General features: G+C 43.9%; 2 protein-coding genes across 2 annotated transcripts; both read right to left on the bottom strand.

Annotated features, from left to right (window-relative positions):
* Positions 1 to 1801: 1801 nt before the first annotated feature.
* Positions 1802 to 6982, bottom strand: LOC110503478 (extracellular calcium-sensing receptor-like). Its single transcript, XM_036961648.1, has 7 exons — positions 6715 to 6982; positions 5675 to 5969; positions 4965 to 5254; positions 4438 to 4718; positions 3964 to 4184; positions 3298 to 3643; positions 1802 to 3036 (listed from the first exon to the last, which is right to left on the bottom strand). Exons 1-7 carry the CDS (start codon positions 6783 to 6785, stop codon positions 2120 to 2122), a joined length of 2421 nt encoding a protein of 806 aa, XP_036817543.1. The 5' UTR covers positions 6786 to 6982; the 3' UTR covers positions 1802 to 2119.
* A 4285-nt stretch (positions 6983 to 11267) lies between these two features.
* LOC110503479 (extracellular calcium-sensing receptor-like) lies at positions 11268 to 16632 on the bottom strand. Its single transcript, XM_021581814.2, has 7 exons — positions 16349 to 16632; positions 15593 to 15887; positions 14840 to 15129; positions 14311 to 14591; positions 13840 to 14048; positions 12886 to 13231; positions 11268 to 12424 (listed from the first exon to the last, which is right to left on the bottom strand). Exons 1-7 carry the CDS (start codon positions 16630 to 16632, stop codon positions 11508 to 11510), a joined length of 2622 nt encoding a protein of 873 aa, XP_021437489.2. The 3' UTR covers positions 11268 to 11507.
* Positions 16633 to 18362: the final 1730 nt, after the last annotated feature.

The raw sequence follows: 18362 nt of genomic DNA on the forward strand, positions 1-18362 counted from the left end.
GCGTGGAGCCGGCACAGGTAGCACTGGACTGGTGACATGCACATTAGGAAGAGTGTGTGGAGGAGGCACAGGACGTACCGGACTGGGATTGCGCACTGGAGGCCTGGCATGTGGAGCCGGCACAGGTGGCACCGGACTGGTGACACGCACATTAGGGCGAGTGTGTGGAGGAAGCACAGGACGTACCGGACTGGGAAGGCGCCCTGGAGGCCAGATGAGTGACACCGGTGCAGATGGCACCTGACTGGTGTCACTCTCTTCAGCACTCCTGTACGGCAGCATTCTCATTGCTACCACCTCTCTCCGGAATCCCACACAGGCTCTGGCACTCTCCGCTGCTCGACCGCCAGCTCCATGTGCCCTCCCCAAAAGAATCTTGGGGTTTCTTTAGCAGCGGACTGACGACACGCTCCTCATGGCGAGAGCGAGGAACCGGCACAGAACATACCGGGCTGAGGAGGCACACTGGAGATGTGGTGCATGGAGCCGTCCCATATGGCACCGGACTGAGGACCCGCTCTTCAGCACGATTGCGCTGCCGCATACTCCTAGCCAACTCCATACTTCTGTATCCTTCCTCACACTGTTCCATCAACTCCCATGCGGGCTCTGGCACTCTCCTTGGGTCGACTGACCACATCTCTATCGCCTGCTCCATGTACTCTGGCTCTTCACGTGTTTCAGTCGGCCACCCCTTGTGCCCCCACCCCAAAAAATCTTGGGGTTGTCCTTGGGCTTCGGTGGACGCGAACCCTGGCGTCGTCGCTGTCCTCCATTATTACCTTCCGTCTGTCGCAAAGGGAGGGTCTCGCATCCACCCATCACTTCTTCCCATGTCCAAAACTCCTTTACCCCGTGGATACGCTGCTTGGTCCTCTTTTGGTGGGTTATTATGTCACGGTTGTCGGGACCAAGGCGCAGCGGATTTTGAGTTCCACATATTTATTCCAATGTGAAACTTAAGCCAAAACCAAGAAATCAAATTAACGAACAACGGTATGTGACTATGTGGTACACATGCTCAAACACAAAATAATATCCCAAAAACACAGGTGGGAAAAATGTCTACTTAAATATGATCTCCAAATAGAGACAAAGATTACAAGCTGCCTCTAATTGTGAATTATACAAAACACCAACAACAAAATATAAACTAGAACACAACATAGAAATGATAAACTAGAATAACACGTAGTCACGCCCTGACCTACTACACCATAGTGAAACAAGGGCTGTCTAAGGTCAGGGCGTGACAGTACTATTGTTTGTACAGATGAACATGGTACCTTCAGGTGTTTGGAAATTGCTCCCAAGGATGAACCAGACTGTGGAGGTCTACAATTTTTTTTCTGAAGTCTTGGCCAATTTCATTTGATGTTACCATAATGTCAAGCAAAGAGGCACTGAGTTTGAAGGTAGGCCTTGAAATACATCCACAGGTACACCTCCAATTGACTCAAATGATGTCAATCAGCCTATCAGAAGCTTCTAAAGACATGGCATATATTTCTGGTATTTTCCATGCCGTTTAAAGGCACAGTCAACTTAGTTTGTTATCTTCTCACCGACTTGAAGTGTGAAACAGTGAATTATAAGTGAAATAATCAGTCTGTAAACAACTGTTGGAAAAATGACCTGCGTCATGTACAAAGTAGACGTCCTAAAATAGTTACATTTGTTAACAAGAAAATTGTGGAGTTGTAATGACTCCAACCTAAGTGTATGTAAACTTCCGACTTCAACTGTGTATGAAAATGTTTATTATATTATTATAATACATAATATGATGAAATACAATATCAATTGAACACATGCACTTCAATGTTATACCAATTCATATAGGAATAAAGCTTTTCTCCAACAACATGGAAATGGTTCCACTCTGTAGGCTACTGCTAATCACATCATTTTGCATGGTCAAATTAGATTTTAACACTCTAGATTTGAACAATCTCTCATAACATTGGAATATCTAATGTGAACCTGTCATGTTAATATTTACAATGTTACCAATGATTATGTGCTAAATTGTTGTTCATCTCTGTCAAAGTAGTCCTACCTAACTGTATGATAAACCATATAACTGAACGTTACAATGTTTTTTCCACTCAATCATTATTTAATAACGTATATCATTGGATGTCTTATCCCTAAGGTGTTTCTTGGTATTCTTCTCTGGCCTGAACAGAATAGTAAAGCATTTAGGAACAAATAATAGAAAGAACAACCCAAAGCTAGAGGTGATGATGGCAAAGATCTCCACAGCTACAGTCAACTTCCCAGGAGAGCTGACATAAGCTGGGATAAAGGTGATCCAGACTGCACAGAATATGAGCATGCTGAAGGTGATGAATTTGGCCTCATTGAAGTTATCCGGCAGCTTCCGAGCCAGAAAAGCCAGCACAAAGCACAAGAGAGACAGGAGTCCTATATAACCCAACACAGCCCAGAAACCAATAGCTGAACCCACATCACACTCTAGAATGATCTTTTCCTTGTAGGTAGTGAGGTTTTTAATGGGGAAGGGAGGGGACAGGACCAACCACAGAGTGCATATCAAAGCCTGGACAAACGTGAATGACACTACAGTCAATCTCTGCTGTGGAGGACCAAACCATTTCATGACATTACTGGCTGGAAGCGTAGCCCTGAAGGCCATCAACACCACTATTGTTTTCCCCAGAACACAAGAGATGCAGAGGACGAAGGTGATCCCAAACGCTGTGTGACGCAGCATACAGGACCATTCAGAGGGCCGGCCAATGAAAGTAAGAGAACACAGAAAACACAGAGCCAAGGAGAAGAGCAGCAGGAAGCTCAGCTCAGAGTTGTTGGCCCTGACAATGGCAGACGTTCGGTGTCGGTAAAAGACAGTTGCCGTGGCGATGGCCAGACAAGCCCCGCCCACAGAGCAGGCGGTCAGGATGATTCCGAGGACCTCGTGGAAGGACAGGAACTCCACAGGCTTAAGGATACAGAGGTCTCTCTCAGCGTTGGGCCAGTACTCCTCGGGACAGATCAGACAGTCTGAAGAATCTGACCAGGACAAAACAACAGACATCAAATGTTATTAATAATAATAGATTCAGGTTTTATTTATTTACAAATACATGTCCCACAATGCTGCACTTTGTCAGTTTACAATAAAGAATGTTGAATTAATGTGCAGCTTACATGAGATAATAAGAACAGGAACATGATTGACAGACACTACCTTTGTAGTGCTGGTAATATGAATAAACCACTACTTAGTAAACTGTGATAGAAATTACTACACAACTGTTCCTATAGTCCTACCTGTGTTATTACTGATCTCTCCCTCTGCACATTGGATACAGTCATAACAGCATACAGGCTTTCCTTTCTGTATAGCCTTACGAGTGCCTGGGGGACAGCTCTCACTGCACACTGACACAGGTACTTGTGTACTGTTCTTTACCCAGGTGATTTCCCTCTCAATGTCAAGCCTCTGGTCAGGAGGCAGGGACGCATCATAGCGCCCCACTGTCACAAACTCAATCTTCCCACTCTTCCGTCTCTGCCAGTTTACCAACTCATAGGTGGCCACTGGGTCCCCGTTGGCATCGAAAGACACCTGGTACCCGTTACGAGAGAAGTTCACCCTCCTCAATCTCTCCAGGACCTGTGGTTGGAAGGGCAAGGTAGAGAGAGAGAGAGGACGAGAGAAAAGGAGAGAGGTGAAGAGCGATGGAGATAAGGGAAGAGAGAGATGAGAGAAGGGATGAGAGATGGAGAGATAGATGGACAGAGGGGAAGAGAGAGATGAGAGATGGAGAAAGGGAAAGAAAGATGGAGAGAGAAACATTCAACATTCAACTCATTTTAATCAGATGTGTTACTTCAGAAGAAGTTGTAAAGTATAATGAGAACTCCTAGGCCTTCATACATGTTGTCTATATAAACATATTTATCAGGAAATTAGACTATAGACTTGTCACTCACCTGTGTTGGCTTCACATTAAGGTTTTTGTCACAGTTCACAGTGGAGTTTTCTCTCTCTTCACAAACGATGCTGTGGATGGCGTGTGCTATGGCATAAACAGCTTTATACACCATGTTAGTGACACGCAGCTGGGATGTATCTGTGTAGGGGGTCTGTAGCTGCTGTATATCCTCACTGCCATCACACACCTTCTCTTCAACCCCAACACCTGTAGAGGTCCCTATAGACAGACATAGAGAGATACCAAGAGACCAAGAGACCAAGAGACAAAGAGACCAAGAGACCAAGAGACCAAGAGACCGACCGACCGACAGACAGACAGACAGACAGACAGACAGACAGACAGACAGACAGACAGACAGACAGACAGAAAGAAAGACAGACAGACAGACAGATAGATAGATAGATAGATAGATAGAAGGATATATAGATAGATAGATATATAGATAGATAGATACCTATACCCAGCCTACAGCCAAAGGCTCCCTCCCAGAACTCAGTGAGCAGGGGAGAGTTGGACACCTTCTGTGGGGAGAGGTCCAGGAGGAAGTCCCTGAGGCCGGGGATGACAGAGCGTTGGATGCCAAATCCGATGGCCCCGGCACACAGACCGAAACGCAGCAAATCTGGGTCAGTGACCCAGGACTCACTCCCGATCCACTGGCGGGGTGGAGAGGGCAGGCGTTCCATCTCCCTCAGCAGGATTCTCATGTCCCAAGCGGATACAAATGCAACCACCACCGGGGCTGTGGAGCTGGGGAACATGATTATATCATATGCTTAATATGCTGGTCATGTTTGTCATTCATTGGAATGTCTCAGTCAAGTGAACATGAACATTAGTATTCATCAACACTTTTGATATGCATAAGATACTGTATCCAAATCATGTTGGTCTCACAGATCAGCTTCGGGAAAAGAGAGAAATAACAATAGTATGTTTTATAAATATGGTCTTGCATTTGTATGAATGAAAAGTTCACTAGTAATCATGCATCACCTGCGGATCACGTCGGCCACCCGTTGCACTCTGCTGAGTGGGTTGGTAAGGGAGAAGGCTTCAGAATACTCTACACAGATGCCTTCCTTTTGTGCTGCCTGAAGGAAAGCCGCCATCCCGTTATTACCGTAGTCAGAGTCGGAACGGACCGCCCCAATCCAGGTCCAGCCGAAGTGCCTGATGAGGTGGGCCAGAGCGGCAGCCTGGAACTGATCACTGGGGATGGTTCTGAAGAAGGTTGGATACTGTTTCTTATCACTCAGACAAGCACAGGTGGAATAGTGGCTCACCTTGGTAAAAACAGACAGTCGAAAACATGAGAAAGAACATAATGTCGGCCTAACAACTAATGTATTGGCAACTTCCTGTTTTTTTTATTTAGTATTTTTATTTGTTTTTCATTGGGTCAGAATGGTAAGGATACACAAAAGTGTGACACCATTCCCTTGCCTCCCATAAAAACTGAGCCTATGAAATATAGTCCTCAGATCATGTTTTAATGACTACAGAAGTTCTCCAGACTCGTATTCCTCAGTCTATGTTAAAATGCCTTTCTGCACATAATTTCACGCAGAAATTTATATTCCTGAAAGAGAGGAGAATACGGTTGAAATACGGTAATTTAAAAGGTGAACTCATTCCTGAAAGAGAGGAGAATAAACTTCATTAAATTAAAAGAAGCTGAATGATTTCTTTCCACAGGAGTTTACCTGAGGAATGCCGAAAGGGCTGATGATGCGCAACATGCTGATGGTTGGCGAGGAGGCAGACTCGCCCACGATAGCTGTCACTGTAGAAGACCCCGAGCACTCTTCTCCGGTATCAAACATGGGGTCCAGGCCGTTAGCCAGCTGGAAGGCAACTTTTACGGCCATGGGGACCGAGTTGCATGAGTCGTGCACTTGATAACCAAGTGTGACACCTGGTAGAAGGTAGGAACTGTTGTTTATCTCCTCAACTGCGAAGACCATGGCGCGTGAGAAGCGCAACTCACGGGAATCCATACTGTAAATAGAAGATGGGTCAGTGAGCACCTCCTGATGAATGATGAACTAGCCTATATAATGTTACCATGGCAAACAGCCTAATATCTAGTATTATTTTCCATACCGTCTATATGACTACACTTTTGTTGTCTGTAATTGAGTACACTGTAGGTTAGTCTGCAATTGAAAATGTGATCCTTTGTAACAGTAGGCTTTACCTACACTTTTAATCTGTTTTTATACACACAGTTAAACTGTCTTTAAAACACTGTTAACCTGTCATTAACACACTGTTTATCTGTCTTCAAGCGCACTGTTTATCTGGCTTTAAACACACTGTTTATCTGTCATTAAACACATTGTTATTATTTCCTTAAACACATTGTTTATCTGTCTTCAAGCGCACTGTTTATCTGGCTTTAAACACATTGTTTCTCTGTCATTAACACGCTGTTTATCTGTCTTCAAGCGCATTGTTTATCTGTCTTTAAGCGCACTGTTTATCTGGCTTTAAACACATTGTTTATCTGTCATTAAACACATTGTTTATCGGTCTTTAAACACACTGTTCCTCTGTCTGTAAACAAACTGTTTATCGGTATTTCAACACATTGATTCTCGGTCATTAACACAATGTTTATCGGACTTTAAACACACTGTTTGCCGGGCATTAAACACACTGTTCCTCTGTCTTTAAAACACAATTTATCTGTCTACCCACACAGCCACAGTCCTGTCCCCTGTTCCCTCTTGCGCTCACTGACCTCCCTGTGCACTGCAGGGGCTCAGGCAGGCTGGTGTAGCTGTGATCCACAGTGTGCATGTAGTAGTGCATGGAGAAAACACCCCCGATGACAAAGTCCCCGTCCTGGGAGAACACCGGAGGACAAGGGGTGCCTTGGAGCCTGCATCTGACAGACTCCAGCCCAGAGGCAGAGCTAGAGGCAGACGCGAGCAAGGCAAGCCCACCAGCCACCACAGCTAGATGTAGTAGAACCAGACTACCAGCCAGACTTGGATCTAGAGCAGGAGCCGGAGAGAGCCTCATTCCCCTGATGTGTAGAAGGTATGGAGTAATACAGCGCCACACAGAACCACATAGGTCAGGTTACCTCTCTACTCTGGGTTAAATACCCACCGTACCTCTGTGGGGATTCCTCTGGGAGCCACACTGTGGGTATGGCCATGCCGAGGAGGGAGGGGTTAGAAGGTGCTCTGCTCACCCATCCTGCTTCTTTCATCTATAGAGAGAATATGCACCAGCATCAGAACTACATTGACTGTAATGGTTTAGATAGACATAAACATACGTTAGACACACAATATCCATGAGCCTCTCTTATATTGTGAATTCTATGGTTTTACCTAGATTATTTGTAGTTTTTCATGTTGTTTGTTTGTAATTTTTGTAATAACTTGGTGCTGCCTATCTTTGCCAGGACACTCTTGAAAAATAGATTTTAAATCTCAATGAGCCCTTCCTGGTTAAATAAAGGTTAAAAAAAATAAAAATAATATTTCCCTTACTGTCTAGTCCTCTTGGAATGCTGGCTCTGCACAGTATTTCCTCAACTGTCTTCTTGGTATGCTGGTTCTATACAGTTATTCCTCTAGAGTCTAGTTCGCTTGGCACGCTGGCTCTACACGATATTTCCCCTACAGTTTAGATCATTTGTCACTTTGCCTTACTTATATGTCCTTTACAGTCTGGTCCTCTTGGTACGCTGGCTCTACACAGTATTTACCCAACAGTCTAGTCCTCCAGGCACTTTGGCTCTTCAAAGAATTTCTGCTAAAGTCTAGTCCATTTGGCATTTTGCCTCAATTATATTTCCTCTACAGTGTAATCCTCTTTGCACGCTGACTCTACCCAGTATATTCCCAACAGTCTAGTCCTCTTGGCATGCTGGCTCTTCAACGTATTTCTCCTACAGCCTAGTCCTCTTGGCTTGTTCCACACGTATATTTCCTCTACAGCCTAGTCCTCATGGTATTCTGGTTCTACAGAGTATTTCCCCTACTGTCTAGTCCTCCGGGCACGCTGGCAGTACACAGTATTTTTTCTAAAGTCTAGTCCACTTGGTACGCTTCCTCTCTTATTGTTCCCCTACAGTCGAGTCCTCTTGGCACGTTGCCTCCCAGTTGAAGTCAGAAGTTTACATTCACCTTAGCCAAATCCATTTAAACTCAGTGTTTCAAAATTCCTGACTTTTAATCAAGTAAAAATTCCCTGTCTTAAGTCAGTTAGGCTCACCACTTTATTTTACAAATGTGAAAAGTCTGAATAATAGTAGAGAAAATGATTTATTTCATTTTTTATTTCTTTCATCACATTCCCAGTGGGTCAGAAGTTTACATACACTCAATTAATACTTTGTGTCATTGTGTTTATTTTGTTTAACTTGGGTCAAACGTTTTGAGTAGCCTTCCACAAGCTTCCCACAATAAGTTGGGTGAATTTTGCCCCATTCCTCCTGACAGAGCTGGTGTAACTGAGTCAGGTTTGTCGGCCTCCTGGCTCGCACACGCTGTTTAAGTTCTGCCCACACATTTTCTGTAGGATTGAGGTCAGGGCTTTGTGATGGCCACTCTAATACCTTGACTTTGTTGTCCTTAAGCCAATTTAGCCACAAGTTTGGAAGTATGCTTGGTGTCACTGTCCATTTGGAAGACCCATTTGCAACCAAGCTTTAACTGATGTCTTGAGATGTTGCTTTAATATATCCACATAATTATCTTCTCATGATGCCATCTATTTTGTGAAGTGGACCAGTCCCTCCTGCAGCAAAGCAACCCCACAACATGATGCTGCCATCAACGTGCTTCATGGTTGGGATGGTGTTCTTCGGCTTGCAAGCGTCGTCCTTTTCCGCATGTGCAGTTTTATGGCGGTCTTTCAGGTTATGTCGATATAGGACTCGTTTTACTGTGGATACAGATACTTTTATACCTGTTTCCTCCAGCATCTTCACAAGGACCTTTGCTGTTGTTCTGGGATTGATTTGCACTTTTCGCACCAAAGCACGCTAATCTCTAGGAGACAGAAGGTGTCTTCTTCCTGAGCGGTATGATGCTTGCGCGGTCCCATGGTGTTTATACTTTTGTACTATTGTTTGTACAGATGAACGTGGTACCTTTAGGAGTTTGGAAATTGCTCCCAAGGATGAACCAGACTTGTAGAGGTCTACACGTTTTTATCTGAAGGGCCAATGGGTGGCACTCTTTCCTCTGGTCTAAAAAATATATATCCCCATGCCCCAGGGCAGTGATTGGGGACACTGCCCTGTGTAGGGTGCCTTTTTTCAGACGGGACGTTAAACGGGTGTCCTGACTTTCTGAGGTTATTAAAGATCCCATGGCACTTATCGTGAGAGTAGGGGTGTCCTGGCTAAATTCCCAATCTGTCCCTCACACCATCACGGTCACCTAATAATCCCCAGTTTACAATTTGCTCATTCATCCCCCCTCCTCTCCTCTGTAACTATTCCCCAGGTCGTTGCTGCAAATGAGAACGTGTTCTCAGTCAACTTACCTGGTAAAATAATGGATGAATAAAATAAAACCTGAAGTATTAACAAGGCATTCAGATTACAAAGTCAGATTTTTCTTAATACAGCTTTCAGATATTTTAATATATCATCAATTAGTCTTTGAATTAATGAATTATTCTTTACCTCATTCCAAACGTCGTAATTTTAATTTTGTTGGTTATCTGCACAAACCCAGTCTTCACTATGAGTCATCCATACATCAATGGTCTTAAATCCTTTATTTACTAACTAAGGAATTGACAGAAATGCATAAACAAACAGTAGATAGTTACAAGGAAATGATAACGGAGTTTCCCTAGTGGTATAAACCGGTATCGCGGCTTGGTGGACACAAAGGGAAGTGGGGGTCAACTGAGATGAGACACTACAAGTTGATAATTATTTGAAATGCTAATCTTTTGCACATGAACGCTCACTCATTCAGGAATAATTGCAATCAATATATTCATTTACGCTCAGTGTGTCGTCGGGTTCTCTGTTGAAAAGGTTGTTTCTGTTGGAGAGTTTGTCCGCCCTCTCTCTCTCTCTCTCTGCCGTGTTTGGAATTGATAGTTCAGAGTAACATTCACCAATGTCATTATAGAATAGATGTTTCGGCGGTTTGTCGTCGTCGCGTTCAATGATAGCGAATTCCTAGCTGCAGATTACCAATTAGTATCAAAGATTTGTTCTTATTCTGTTGGTATCGATAGTCTAAGAGGTTAACCACGTGGTATGGTTCAAAGATTCAGTAATCTACTCAAACCTTAACTCCCTCCCTGATGAGGTACAGGTCTACAACCTTAGCCCTCTCGTGGTTCTCAAGGGAAGCTGATCAGAAGTGGGAAAACTCAGGTGGGGGTTTTATTCGGAACATAAAAAGGGGCAGTCCTCAATGTCTGCACTCATGGGCGGGCCTCTGATTTAGTTCAACTCCAAAGGGAATTGGAGTTTCATTCATTAAACAGTCTAAAATCACATTACATAATTTCACCAGTAGTTTTATCTTTACTCATTAATTTTATACAACAATTACATGTAAGCCTCATAACTGAGACTCTTGTATAAACAGGGTTATGGTAAAGTGGCTGTATTGTCTCTCATGGGTTTCACAAAATTGTACCAAACGGACCAGTTCGTAGCTAATTACTTCACTGATCTTTTATACATTCTCCAGAACATGAATATTGTTAGGTTCTCCAACTTTGTGCTCTCATACAGAGCTTTGTTCTCTGTATGAAACTCACTCTCTCTCTACACTGTCTGGCAATGAGGAAGAATTTCCTCCAGGAATTTCCGACCTCACTGACCACAGCAGCCTGGGTGTAGGAGAGAGAGAGAGAGGGGTGGGGGGGGTGGGGGGGGGGGGTGGTGCAGAATTAAGGGCATGGTGCTAGCTGAGTCCAAAGAGGGCAACGTCATGACACTATTTAAAGGCACAGTGAACTTAGTGTATGTACACTTCTCACACACTGGAAGTGAAATAATCTGTCTGTAAACAAATGTTGAAAAAATGACTTGTGTCATGCACAAAGTAGATGTCCTAGCAGACTTGCTAAAGCAATAATTTGTTAACAAGAAATCTGTAGTGTTGTTGAAAAACACGTTTTAATGACTCCAACTTCCAATTTCAACTGTATATGAAAATGTTTATTATATTATTATAATACATAATATGACGAATTACAATAGCAATTGAACACATGCACTTCAAGGTTCTATCAATTCATATAAGAATAAAGCTTTTTTTTTTACAGCTTTTCTCCAACAACATGGAAGTGGTTCCACTCTGTAGGCTACAGCTAATCACATCATTTAGCAGGTCAAATTAGATTTTAACACTCTAGATTTTAACAATCTCTCATAACATTGGAATATCTAATGTGAACCTGTGTAATGTTACTAGTTACAATTTTACCAATGATTATCTGCTAAATTGTTGGTCATCTCTGTCAGAGTAGTCCTACCAAACTGTATAATAAACCATATAACTGATTGTTACAATGTTTTTTAACCTCAATCATTTCTTAATAACGTTTATCGTTGGATGTCTTCTCCATAAGGTGTTTCTTGGTGTTCTTCTCCGGCCTGAACAGAATAATAAAGCATTTAGGAACAAATAACAGAAAGAACAACCCAAAGCTAGAGGTGATGATGGCAAAGATCTCCACAGCTACAGTCAACTTCCCAGGAGAGCTGACATAAGCTGGGATAAAGGTGATCCAGACTGCACAGAATATGAGCATGCTGAAGGTGATGAATTTGGCCTCATTGAAGTTATCAGGCAGCTTTCGAGCCAGAAAAGCCAGCACAAAGCACAAGAGAGACAGGAGTCCTATATAGCCCAACACACCCCAGAAACCAATAGCTGAACCTACATCGCACTCTAGAATGATCTTTTCCTTGTAGGTAGTGAGGTTTTTGATGGGGAAGGGAGGGGACAGGACCAACCACAGAGTGCATATCAAAGCCTGGACAAACGTGAAGGACACTACAGTCAATCTCTGCTGTGGAGGACCAAACCATTTCATGACATTACTGGCTGGAAGTGTAGCCCTGAAGGCCATCAACACCACTATTGTTTTCCCCAGAACGCAAGAGATGCAGAGGACAAAGGTGATCCCAAACGCTGTGTGACGCAGCATACAGGACCATTCAGAGGGCCGGCCAATGAAAGTGAGAGAGCACAGAAAACACAGAGTCAAGGAAAACAGCAGCAGGTAGCTCAGCTCAGAGTTGTTGGCCCTGACGATTGCCGAAGTTCGGTGTCGGTAGAAAACGGTTGTCGTGGCGATGGCCAGACAAGCCCCGACCACAGAGCAGGCGGTCAGGATGATTCCGAGGACCTCGTGGAAGGACAGGTACTCCACAGGCTTAAGGATACAGCGGTCTCTCTCAGCGTTGGGCCAGTACTCTTCTGGACAGATCAGACAGTCTGAAGAATCTGAACAGGACAAAACAACAGACATCAAATGTTAATAATAATAGATTCAGGTTTAATTTATTTACAAATACATGTCCCACAATGCTGCACTTTGTGAGTTTACAATAAAGAATGGTGAATTAATGTGCAGCTTACATGAGATTTTGATTCATTTTTTTATTTTTTTATTTCACCTTAATTTAAACAGATAGTCAAGTTGAGAACAAGTTCTCATTTACAACTGAGACCTGTCCAAGATAAAGCAAAGCAGTTCGACACAGACAACAACACAGACTTACATATGGAGTAAAACAAACATACAGTCAATAATACAGTAGAAGCAAGTCTATATAGATAACAAGAATAGGAACATGATCGACAGACACTACCTTTGTAGTGCTGGTAATATGAATAAACCACTACTTAGTAAACTGTGATAGAAATTACTACGCAATTTTTGCCAACTATTCCTATAGTCCTACCTGTGTTATTACTGATCTCTCCCTCTGCACATTGGATACAGTCATAACAGCATACGGGCTTTCCTTTCTGTACAGCCTTACGAGTCCCTGGGGGACAGCTCTCACTGCACACTGACACAGGTACTTGGGTACTGTTCTTTACCCAGGTGATTTCCCTCTCCATGTCAAACCTCTGGTCAGGAGGCAGGGACGCATCATAGCGCCCCACTGTCACAAACTCCATCTTCCCACTTTCCCGTATCTGCCAGTTGACCAGCTCATAGGTGGCCACTGGGTCCCCGTTGGCATCGAAAGACACCTGGTACCCGTTACGAGAGAAGTTCACCCTCCTCAATCTCTCCAGGACCTGGGGGTTTGACGGGGAAGAGAGAGAGAGAGAGATGGGATGAGAGAGAAGGAGAAAGGTGGAGAGATGGAGATAAGGGAAGAGAGAGATGAGAGAAGGGATGAGAGAGAAGGAGAGAGGGTAAGGGAGATGGAGATAAGGGAAGAGATAGATGAGTGAGTGGAAGAGAAATGGTGAGATAGATGGACAGAGGGGAAGAGAGAGATGAGAGATGGAGATAAGGGAAGAGAGAGATGAGAGAAGGGATGAGAGAGATGAGAGAAGGGATGAGAGAGATGATAGAAGGGATGAGAGAGAAGGAGAGAGGGGAAGGGAGATGGAGATAAGGGAAGAGATAGATGAGTGAGTGGAAGAGAAATGGTGAGAAAAATGGACAGAGGGGAAGAGAGAGATGAGAGATGGAGAAAGGGGAAGAAAGATGGAAAGAGAGAAATGGAGAGAAGGGAATATAGATGGAGAGAGAAACAGAACATTAATTCAAATGAAATTTATCAGATGTGTTACTTCAGAAGAAGTTGTGAAGTATAATGAGGACTCCTAGGCCTTTCATACATGTAGTCTATATAAACATATTTATCAGGAAATTATACTACAGACTTGTTTTTCACCTGTGTTGGCTTCACATTAAGGTTTTTGTTACAGTTCACAGTGGAGTTTTCTCTCTCTTCACAAACGATGCTGTGGATGGCGTGTGCTATGGCATAAACAGCTTTATACACCATGTTAGTGACACGCAGCTGGGATGTATCTGTGTAGGGGGTCTGTAGCTGCTGTATATCCTCACTGCCATCACACACCTTCTCTTCAACCCCAACACCTGTAGATGAGGTCCCTACAGACAGACAGACAGACAGACAGACAGACAGACAGACAGACAGACAGACAGACAGACAGACAGACAGACAGACAGACAGACAGACAGACAGACAGACAGACAGACAGACAGACAGACAGACAGACAGACAGACAGACAGACAGACACATGTAAATAGATCGATGGACAGAAAGATTGGTGGATGGATGGATGGATGGATAGATAGATAGATAGATAGATAGATAGATACCTGTCCTCATCCTACAGCCAAAGGCTCCCTCCCAGAACTCAGTGAGCAGGGTAGAGTTGGACACCTTCTGTGGGGAGAGGTCCAGGAGGAAGTCCCTGAGGCCGGGGATGACAGAGCGTTGGATGCCAAATCCGATGGCCCCGGCAAACAGTCTGAAGCGCAGCATATCTGGGTCAGTGACCCAGGTCTCGCTCCCGATCCACTGGCGGGGCGGAGAGGGCAGGCGTTCCATCTCCTCCAGCAGGATCCTCATGTCCCCAGAAGATACGAATGCAACCACCACCCGCGCTGTGGAGCTGGGGAACATGATTATATCATATGCTTAACCTGCTGGTCATGTTTGTCATTTACTGGAATGTCTCAGTGAAGTGAACATGAACATTAGTATTAATCAACACTTTTGACATTCTTAAGATATGCAAATTATGTAGGTCTCACAGATCAGCGTTGGGAAAAGAGAGAAATTAATAACAATAGTATTTAAAAAAAAAAATATGGTCTTGCATTTGTGTGAATGAAAAGTTCACCAGTAATCACGGATCACCTGCGGATCACGTCAGCCACCCGTTGCACTCTGCTGAGTGGGTTGGTACGGGAGAAGGCTTCAGAATACTCCACACAGATACCCTCCTCTTGTGCTGCCTGCAGGAAAGCAGCCATCCCGTTATTACCATAGTCAGAGTCGGAACGGACCGCCCCAATCCAGGTCCAGCCGAAGTGCCTGATGAGGTGGGCCAGAGCGGCAGCCTGGAACTGATCACTGGGGATGGTTCTGAAGAAGGTTGGATACTGTTTCTTATCACTCAGACACGCACAGGTGGAAAAGTGGCTCACCTAGTTAAAAACAGACAGTCGAAAACATGAGAAAGAACATAATGTCGGCCTCACAACTCTAATGTATTGGCAACTTCTTTTTTTTTTTATTTAGCTATTTTTAATGATGTTAGGGAGACATTAATAATAATAAGCAATCTCATTGTTTTTCATTGTGCCAGAATAAAAAGGTACACAAAACTGTGACACTAATCCCTCGTCTCCCATAACAACCTAGCCTATGAAAGGTAGTCCTCAGATCATTTTAAAAATCCTAGAGAAGTTCTCCAGACTCATAGTCCTCAGTCTATGTTCAAATGGTTTTCTCCACATCATTTCAGACAGAAATGTATATTCCTGAAAGAGAGGAGAATACAGTTGGAATACAGAGAATTAAAAGTGGAACTCATTCCTGAAAGAGAGGAGAATATAAACTAGAAATATAGTAAATTAAGCTGAATGATTTCTTTCCACTGGAGTTTACCTGAGGAATACCGAAAGGGCCGATGATGCGCAACATGCTGATGGTTGGCGTGGAGGCAGACTCGCCAACGATAGCTGTCACGGTAGTCGACCCCGAGCACTGTTCTCCGGTATCAAACATGGGGTCCAAGCCATTAGCCAGCTGGAAGGCCACTTTCACGGCCATGGGGACCGAGGAGCAGGAGTCGTGCACTTGATAACCAAGCGTGATTCCCGGTAGAAGGTCTGAACTGTTATTTATCTCCTCAACTGCAAAGACCATGGCGCGCGAGAAGCGCAACTCACGGGAATCCATTCTGTAAATAGAAGATAGGTCAGTGAGCACCTCCTGACAAATCATAAACTAGCCTATAGAATGTTTCCATGGTAAACAGCCTAATATCTAGTATTATTTTCCATACCGTCTATATGCCTACACTTTTGTTGTCTGTAATTGAGGACACTGTAGGTTAGTCTGCAATTGAAAATGTGATCCTTTGTAACAGTAGGCTTTACCTACACTTTTAATCTGTCTTTAAACACACTTTTAATATGCCTTTAAACGCTGTTTATCTGTTTTTAAAACACTGTTTATCTGTCTTTAAACAGACTGTCTCTTTAAAAAAAAGTTTATCATCCTTAAATACACTATTTATCTGTCTTTAAACACACTGTTTATCTGTCTTTAAACACACTGTCTCCATGTCTTTAAACACAGTTTATCTGTCACCCCACACAGCCACAGTCCTGTCCCCTGTTCCCTCTTGCGCTCACTGACCTCCCTGTGCACTGCAGGGGCTCAGGCATGCTGGTGTAGCTGTGATCCAAAGTGTTCAAATAGTAATGAATGGAGAAAACACCTCCGATGACAAAGTCCCCGTCCTGGGAGAACGCCGGAGGACGAGGGGTGCCTTGGAGCCTGCATCTGACAGACTCCAGCTCAGAGGCAGACACAGAGGCAGACGCGAGCAAGGCAAGCCCACCAGCCACCACAGCTAGATATAGTAGAACCAGACTACCAGCCAGACTTGGATCCAGAGCAGGAGCCGGAGAGAGCCTCATTCCCCTGATGTGTAGAAGGTATGGAGTAATACAACGCCACACAGACCCACATAGGTCAGGTTACCTCTCTTCTCTGGGTTAAATACCCACCGTACCTCTGTGGGGATTCCTCTGGGGGCCACACTATGGGTAATGCCATGCCAAGGAGGGAGGAGCTAGAGGCTGCTCTGCTCACCCAGTCAGGTCCTGCTTCTTTCAGCTATAGAGAGTGTATGCGCCAGTATCAGAACTACATTGACTGTAATGGTTTAGATAGACATAAACATACATTATTCACACATGAACCATGAGCCTCTTATATTTCCCTTACTGTCTAGTCCCCTTGTCCCGCTGACTCTACACAGAATGTATTCAAAATTTTAATCCTAATGGCAGACTGTCTCTACAGAGTATTTCCCCTTAAGTCTAGTCCTCTTGACACTTTGCCTCACAGTTGAAGTCAGAAGTTTACATTCACCTTAGCCAAATCCATTTAAACTCTGTTTTTCAAAATTGCTGACTTTTAATCCAAGTTAAAATTCCCTGTTTTAGGTCAGTTAGGATCACCACTTTATTTTAAGAATGTGAAAAGCTTTTATTTCTTTCATCACATTCCCAGTGGGTCAGAAGTTTACATACACTCAATTAATATTTGGTATCATTGCCTTTAAATTGTTTATCTTGGGTCAAACGCTTTGGGTAGTCTTCCACAAGCTTCCCACAATAAGTTGGGTGAATTTTGGCCCATTCCTCCTGACAGAGCTGGTGTAACTGAGTCAGGTTTGTATGCCTCCTCGCTCGCACACGCTTTTCCAGTTCTGCCCACAAATGTTCTATTGCATTGAGGTCTGGGCTATGTGATGGCCACTCCAATACCTTGACTTTGTTGTCCTTAGGCCATTTTTGCCACAACTTTGGAAGTATGCTTGGGGTCACTGTTCATTTGGAAGATGCATTTGCGACCAAGCTTTAACTTCCTGACTGATGTCTTGAGATGTTGCTTCAATATATCCACATAATTTTCTCTCCTCATGATGCAATCTATTTTGTGAAGTGCACCAGTCCCTCCTGCAATAAAGCAACCACACAACATGATGCTGCCACCCCGTGCTTCACGGATGGGATGGTGTTCTTCGGCTTGCAAGCCTCCTCCTTTTTCTTCCAAACATAACGATAGTCACGATCTTTGTCCCCATATGCAGTTGCAAACCGTAGTCTGGCATTGTTAAGGTGATTTTGGAGCTGTGGCTTCTTCCTTGCTGAGCGGCCTTTCAGGTTATGTCGATATAGGACTCGTTTTACTGTGCATACAGATACTTTCGTACCTGTTTCCTCCAGCATCTTCACAAGGTCCTTTGCTGTTGTTCTGTGATTGATTTGCACTTTTCGCACCAAAGTACGCTAGTCTCTAGGAGACAGAACGCGTCTTCTTCCTGAGTGGTATGACGCCTGCGTGGTCCCATGGTGTTTATACTTGAAACCTATTCTTTGTACAGATGAACGTGGTACTTCAGGCATTTGGAAATTGCTCCCAAGGATGAACCAGACTTGTGGAGGTCTACAAGTTTATTTCTGAGGTCTTGGCCGATTTCATTTGATTTTCCCATGATGTCAAGCAAGGAGGCACTGAGTTTGAAGGTAGGCCTTTAAATACATCCACAGGTACACCTCCAATTGACTTAAATAATGTCAATTAGCCTATCAGAAGCTTCTAAAGCCATGACATATTTATCTAGAATTTTCCAAACTGT

This window comes from Oncorhynchus mykiss, chromosome 24, assembly GCF_013265735.2.
Source record: "Oncorhynchus mykiss isolate Arlee chromosome 24, USDA_OmykA_1.1, whole genome shotgun sequence".
NCBI classification, from domain to species: domain Eukaryota; kingdom Metazoa; phylum Chordata; class Actinopteri; order Salmoniformes; family Salmonidae; genus Oncorhynchus; species Oncorhynchus mykiss.

Coding starts and splice junctions, on each gene's coding strand:
- LOC110503478 (XM_036961648.1), bottom strand. CDS start 6,785: ATGCACTACTACATGCACACTGTGGATCACAGCTACACCAGCCTGCCT. Junction 4,719..4,964: donor GTGGCCGACGTGATCCGCAG/GTGATGCATGAT, acceptor CATGTTCCCCAG/CTCCACAGCCCCGGTGGTGG. Junction 3,037..3,297: donor AGAGATCAGTAATAACACAG/GTAGGACTATAG, acceptor TGTCCTGGTCAG/ATTCTTCAGACTGTCTGATC.
- LOC110503479 (XM_021581814.2), bottom strand. CDS start 16,632: ATGAGGCTCTCTCCGGCTCCTGCTCTGGATCCAAGTCTGGCTGGTAGT. Junction 13,232..13,839: donor TTAATGTGAAGCCAACACAG/GTGAAAAACAAG, acceptor TCAAACCCCCAG/GTCCTGGAGAGATTGAGGAG. Junction 12,425..12,885: donor AGAGATCAGTAATAACACAG/GTAGGACTATAG, acceptor TGTCCTGTTCAG/ATTCTTCAGACTGTCTGATC.